Source organism: Balaenoptera musculus, chromosome 16, assembly GCF_009873245.2.
Source record: "Balaenoptera musculus isolate JJ_BM4_2016_0621 chromosome 16, mBalMus1.pri.v3, whole genome shotgun sequence".
NCBI classification, from domain to species: Eukaryota; Metazoa; Chordata; class Mammalia; order Artiodactyla; family Balaenopteridae; genus Balaenoptera; species Balaenoptera musculus.
In genome coordinates, this window is record NC_045800.1 from 348,273 (window position 1) to 354,748 (window position 6,476).

At 62.5% G+C, this 6,476-nt stretch overlaps 1 protein-coding gene across 1 annotated transcript; it reads right to left on the reverse strand.

The window, feature by feature from the left end:
* Positions 1–3,883: 3,883 nt before the first annotated feature.
* VENTX (VENT homeobox) lies at positions 3,884–4,362 on the reverse strand. Its single transcript, XM_036829220.1, is given in 3 exon segments — positions 3,884–3,985; positions 3,987–4,103; positions 4,171–4,362. Coding segments are annotated over 3 exon segments (411 nt in total).
* Positions 4,363–6,476: the final 2,114 nt, after the last annotated feature.

Sequence of the window (6,476 nt, forward strand, 5' to 3'; positions counted from 1 at the left end):
CAGTGGTCGCCCCAGGCTCGGCAGTGGGAAGAGCACGGGCCGCAGCAGGGAAGGCAGGGTGCGCAGCCCCTGGGGCCCTCCCTGCTCAGGCAGCCGCCCACCCCCACAGTGCCACTCTCCGTCCGGTCCATCCTCACCAGGGGGCTGGGGGCTGGCTCTGCTGGTGAGGCTCCCCTTGGACCACTGAGAGTATTGAAGGGAAGCAGGTATATACAATACCCTGAGTGCATGAGGAACAGTGGCCTGATCCAGACACCTGTGTTTCCTGTGATGGGGAGAGAGGTGGGTTGCAGGCACGGCTGGATCCAGGCAGCCAGTGGCTCTGCCTTGCTCTCTACCATTATCCTCCAGTCAGCAGCTGCAGGGTATGGCTCCTGGGCCCAGGGAGGGAAACCCTTCAGAGTCACTGCAGCTGGCCGGGCATACCCTCCCCTTGGTCCCGGACTTGCCCCAGCCGCAGGGTGGGGTCCCTTGTGGGCGGCTCCCTGGGCAGGGAGATAGGCCAGGAGTCCCCACCAGGAGGTCGAGCAGAGCAGGCCAGCGTGTCCTGTATCAGCTCTGGTTCAGCTGAGCAGCACAGAGAACAGCCCGGGGCCAGGCAGCCCTCGGAAAAGCCAGGTGACGCCCATACAGGCTGCCAGTCTCAGGGGGACCCTGTCCCGGTAAATGGTGGGGTGGAGATCAGAGGCGCTGGGTGAATGGCTTCCCTGTGGAGGGGTTTCCCTCCACCTGCCCCCTTGTCTCTTGCAATTACCACCACAGCTGGGAATGAGGATCTTACCGGCCTGGGGAGGGGGCGACACGGAGCCCTCCAGCTGCAGAGGCCTGGGTGCTGGCGCCTACCTGCCGCCCCGGGAGGCTTGTGCTCCCACCTGGTGGCCAGGAGCCCTGCCCTGTGGCCCTGGTAGTCCTGACCCCTGGACAGCGATGGTCTTGGATATGGCAGGTCCTCTGCCACCAGGGGCCACTGAAGCGGGAGGAGGACCGAGAATCTGTGCGGTGTGGGGGGGGGGGAGGTGCTCCCACACCCTTAAGGGGGCTTGGCAGTGCCGCGTCTGTTCTGCAGGCCCGCTCCTTCCACTCGGCTATGGTGGGGCCTGTGTGGGTGGCCTGGCTGAGAGCACCCATTCGTGACCCACAACCAGGCGTCACTGCCTGGGCGCCAAGAACTGGGTGGCTCAGAACTGGGGGGGGGGGCGCGGGCGGAGGGACGCGCTTGGCCCTGGGAAGGGGAGGGGCCGACACCCAAGCAGCCCAGCCCAGCACCTCCTGTGACAACTGCAGAGAGAATAAAGCAAGACAGACAGCCCGTAGACCCCACCAGCTGGTTCCGCTGTAAACATTTGGCCTATGTACCTTACCATATGGATTTGGAACCTTCTGCATGTAAGTTTCAGGCACGAGGCCCTGCAGACTGTCACCAGGTCTTGCTCCCAAACCAGAGGAGGCGGACCTGGCAGAGCCGTGGGCTCTCCCGTGTTCACCCGGTTCCCGCTCAAGGCCAGCTACCCCAGCCAGTGTCCACTGCAAAGTCCCTGTTTCCCTAAACTGGGATTTAGACTGTTCTGCCCAGTCCCTGCCAGCGGGTGAGGCTCTAACGCGCCTGTCTGAGCAGCAGGAGGGAAGGCGGGCTTGGGAAGCGCGGCCCCACCAGTCACTGCTGGTCATGACAACCGTGGGTTAGAGAGGACCAGGTAAGGGGGCACCGCTGCCCAGAAGTGGGCGGAGGTTGCAGACAAGTGACACCCAAAGCCCTGGGAGCGGGGGCGACAGCACTCAGGCAAAAGACACACAGACACAGAGACACACACACAGACAGAGACACACACACACAGAGGCGCGCACACACACACACAGAGGCGCGCACACACACACAGAGGCGCGCGCGCACACACACACACACACAGAGGCGCACACACACACAGAGGCGCGCGCACACACACAGAGGCGCGCACACACACACACACACAGAGGCGCGCGCACACACACACACAGAGGCGCACACACACACACAGAGACACACACAGAGGCGCGCACACACAGACACACACAGAGAGGCGCACACACACACACATCACGGCACACTGACACTGAGCATCACTCAGCTTCCCCTGAACCACTGGGTAGCTTAGAAGTAACGAGACAAGCTAGACACTGGCTAAGATTTTAGGGTCGAGAGAGAATCCAGGCAGGCGTTTTTGAACCAAAGGTTCAAACAGCTGAAACCACACAAACCTGTACACGTTTAAGCAAATCCCGATCCCACAAGAAATCTTGAATAAATGGCTGCACACAGCTGTAAAAGCCCCACCTCTGTAAAGTAAGCCACAATCGCGATGCAGTAACAAGGCCCACACGGTGCTGCTGCGAACTTGGCCAAAATCCCAAAGGCTCCAACTGGCCTTCGGCAGCGGCTCCCACCCTGGCCCGGCTCTATCCTCCGGCACCCAGGCTTCTGTTTCTTGCGTGGAGACTTTCTGCTCAGAACCCACCCCGATCACCTGCCTCTTCCTCAATCCCTCCTACTCTCCCCCAAAGCACTCCTGTAATGAATACGAAGTGATCCTGTAATGAACACCCAGGTCCCCTCTGAACTGGCCCTTCACCGCGGAGTCATCCCCACGCCCCGGCTCGCCCGCTGTCACCCATGTGGCGCAGACACCCTTTGAGTGCCGTGTCGGAACCCTCCGGGAAGTTTGCACCCCTGGCTCTTTCCTCCAGCGGTGAGGCGGCTTCCAGGCGCGCCTCCGGCAGGGAGGGGCCCTCTCTCTCCTGCTCCGGGGGCACAGCCCTGTAGGCGAGGACAGAGGACAGCTCAGGGGGAGCAGGCCAGACGCTGCGTGGGTCTTTCCTCAGCAAAGGAAGGAGCAGGGCAGCACGGCGAGCAGTCCCTGGCTCACACGCGCTCTGGAAGCTACCATCACCACCGCGGAAATCAGTCACCTCAGTTCCTTTCCCGCTTCCAGCTTTGGGGTCATTGTTAACGTGGAATTCAAACCCCAAGGTGAGAAGCACCTTCACTTCCCCCTAATTCTGCCAGTTTCCATGTTCATGCGCAAAGCTTGGAAGCATATAGCATAAGAATCCGACTTCATTTATCCTAACTGGAAACCTTCTGTTGAATAAGTTACCCTTAACGAAGGGTAACTTTGTTACCAATGTGTGAGGGCCCAGGCAGTGCAGTACACTTTGGCCTTTGACCGTTTGCTGACCCATCACTTCCTAAACCAACCCTTTGGCAATTTTCAGGTATGAAGTGGCTCTGAAACGCCTTCGACTGTAAACCCTCCGCAGTCCTAAGGCCGGAAGGTTCCAGATGCCCACACAGGGGATCACCATGTCTCTGCAGGGATGCCAGACACAGCTCTGCATGGAGGCCCAGGGTCTGACCGGCCTCAGCTGCGGGCTTCTGGGCAGCCACACGTCCTTAAAAGGCATCCCGGGGGCTTCCCTGGTGGCGCAGTGGTTGAGAATCTGCCTGCCAATGCAGGGGACACGGGTTCGAGCCCTGGTCTGGGAAGATCCCACGTGCCGCGGAGCAACTGGGCCCGTGAGCCACAATTACTGAGCCTGCGCGTCTGGAGCCTGTGCTCCGCAACAAGAGAGGCCGCGATAGTGAGAGGCCCACGCGCTGCGATGAAGAGTGGCCCCCGCTCGCCGCAACTAGAGAAAGCCCTCGCACAGAAACGAAGACCCAACACAGCCATAAATAAATAAATAAATAAATAAATTAAAAAAAAAGGCATCCCGGGTCTCTGGCGGGGCGCACAGGCGCCAGGCTCCCCAGGGCAAAGCTGGGCTCAGCGTGTGCACCGGGCTCCCGGCGTCTGGGGGGCTGTCTGCCGTACGAGGCCCACATGGAAGCCAGGGAGGCTGGTTCCGCTCAGCAGGGACCCCAGAAGGAGCCCAGAGGCTGGGCCAGAGCCGGGGGCCCAGGCAAAGATGCCCATGGGCACAGCAGCTGCAGGCCGCAGCCCAGGGCAGAGGGTGGGGGGGCAGAGCGCCAGGGGCGCACGGAGTGCTGTGGGGAAGGGCGCGCTCAGCTGGGAGCCCTGCAGGTGGCGTTTGTGTTTCACGCGGCGATTCTGAAACCAGGTTTTGATCTGTGGGGAAAACGAGATCAGAGCAGGGCGACGACGGGCCACCCCCCTGCCCGCCCAGCCCCCTCACCTTAACTTCGGGGAGCTGCATCTCCCGGGCCAGCCTCTGGTGCTCCAGCGGGCCCAGGCAGCGGCAGTGCCGGGAGGAGCGCTCCAGGGCGCTGACCTGCTCCGCCGTGGAGGCTGTGCGCACACGGGGAGCCCGAGCGCCCTCTGCCTCCTGGCTCAGCCCTGGGGGAGGGCGGGAGGGCACCCACTCCATGCGGCTGGACAGGGCACCCCCCCGGGAGGTGACACCAGCTGTGACCGCAGAGGGTGCTGGCAGCGGGGCCTCAGGAGAGCAGCCCGCCCTCCAGCCTCCCGCTGGGCCAAGGCGACACCCCTCCTCGCCTTCAGCTTGAGTGTGGAGGGGGTCCAGAGGCGTGGATGTCGAAGAGGACGACGGAGTGGACAGCAGTCCTGACACCGGCCCCTCACCCGCTGCCCCGTGCTCCCTTCCAGAAACCAGTTTCTTTCACCCGCAGACAAGTAACTCCGACTCACGGCGGGGTGGGGGGGGGTGCAATGCGGGCTGGCGGAGCCCACCCTCGGCAAAGGCCTGCGGTCTGGGGAAGCCCTCCCATGGACTCCCCATGTACCCAGGCCCTGTCTCCTGCAGGTCTGTTCTCTGATTTCTAATTATGAGATGGGGGCAGCACTAAGAACCCCCATGAGGTGAAGATGTCTCCATGGTCATTATTTAAACTTTTTAAAACATGCAAATTTACAGATAATACCAGCCCCACTTTTGACCACGTAGGACTTGACACCTAAGAGCGGTCATTAAGTCACAAAGACTAAAAGACGGACTAAGAAAGCCCCGTCCACCAACGACAAAGCGTTCCATCAAGTTTGGAAACCACGGGAAGCTCACGAGGACGGAACCACAACGGGCTCCGGGTCGTGGCTCTCCCTAAGCAACCCTGCAGGACTCCAGGCAGCCGGCGAACAGGCCATAGTCTGGATGCCGAAAGAAGGCACCCGGCTTTGCAGGCGGAGCCACGGTGAGCCCTCCGAACGGAGCAGATTCGTGAGCTGCAAGACGCACTTACCTGCGACCCTCTTGCAGAAGCGGGTCCCAAGGACTTCGAGCTTGAAGGCCACGTGTACCGAGTGCTAAGGTGGGCATCCTGGCTCAGAGAGGGTGGGGGCAGCCCCTCCAGGGCGGGGGGGAAGAGAAGTTCCAAGAGGTCTGAGCAGGGAAGACCGCCACTGTGGTTTCTGCTTCCAAGGGGAAGGGTTCACCGGCCGGACGGGTCCGGCGCAACCCGCAAGCCCCAGCCCTGCAAAGAATGCCCCACCTGCGGCCGGAGTACACAAATGTGTGACCCTGCTCCTGAACCCTCCCCAGCTCCCTTCCCAACCTGGGAAGGAAGGCCCCCCCATCCCCACACCTACCAGGTGTGGGCGTCCCCGGTGCAGACACCCCTGAGGGCTTCACCTCCTCCTTGCCCACGGCCTGGGGGTGGTCCCCTCCGCTGCACACCCGGGCTGGGGCAGACAGGCTCCCCCGGGAGACTTCGGCGGGCCTGGTGGTGTGCGCTGGCCCCGCGCAGCTTCTCTGGGAGAGCCGGTCCACCGAGCCAAGGCTGGAGGCAGGCTCGCAGGCACCAGGAAAGGCGGAGGAGGGAGGCATTGTTGGACGGTGCGGCCGCACTCAGGATCTGCCTCCGGACAGACGGTGAGGGCTGGGAATGGGGTGCCCCGGCCGGGCAGGAGGGCCAGGATGAGCACAGGGTCCGCCTCAGGTCTGGCAGGGCTGGGCTGCACTTATAAGCTCAGGAGGAGCGGGGTGGGTGGGAGGTGGGTTTGCAAAGAGGACCCAAATGCCCCCCCACAGACAAGTAGCACCTAATTGCCTTCAATTCAGAGGCACAAAGGAGGCCATTCACACCTCCCCCGGCTCCAAGATGTCTGGGGGAGGGGCGGGCCTGTGTCGCCGGTGAAGGGAGAGGTGGTAACTGAGGACTTGTTACAGCCTTTCATCTCCCCCCCACCCCCACCTGGCTGGCCTGGGCTGCAGGAAGGTGAGGACGGCCCCTTCCCACCCAGCACCCCGGCTGGGAGCCTGTCCTGTGGAGTGCCGAGCTGTCTCCTCTGTCCAACTTGCCCCCGTGGGTCTGCAGTGCCAGAGGTGACAGGTGTGCACACCCGAGGGGTCAGGGGTCCGCATCGCTACTCCCAGCACAGGGAGGGCGTGGACAGGGCGTGTCGCCTGCAGCCTGCAGCCTGCTGGGTAGGAACGTGGGCGGGCAACCAGCCAGACAGGGTGGGCAGGGGCTGGTCAGAGAGGGTCCCTCGGGCTCTGCTGGCCCTTCTCTCTCTCCACCCCCCAGC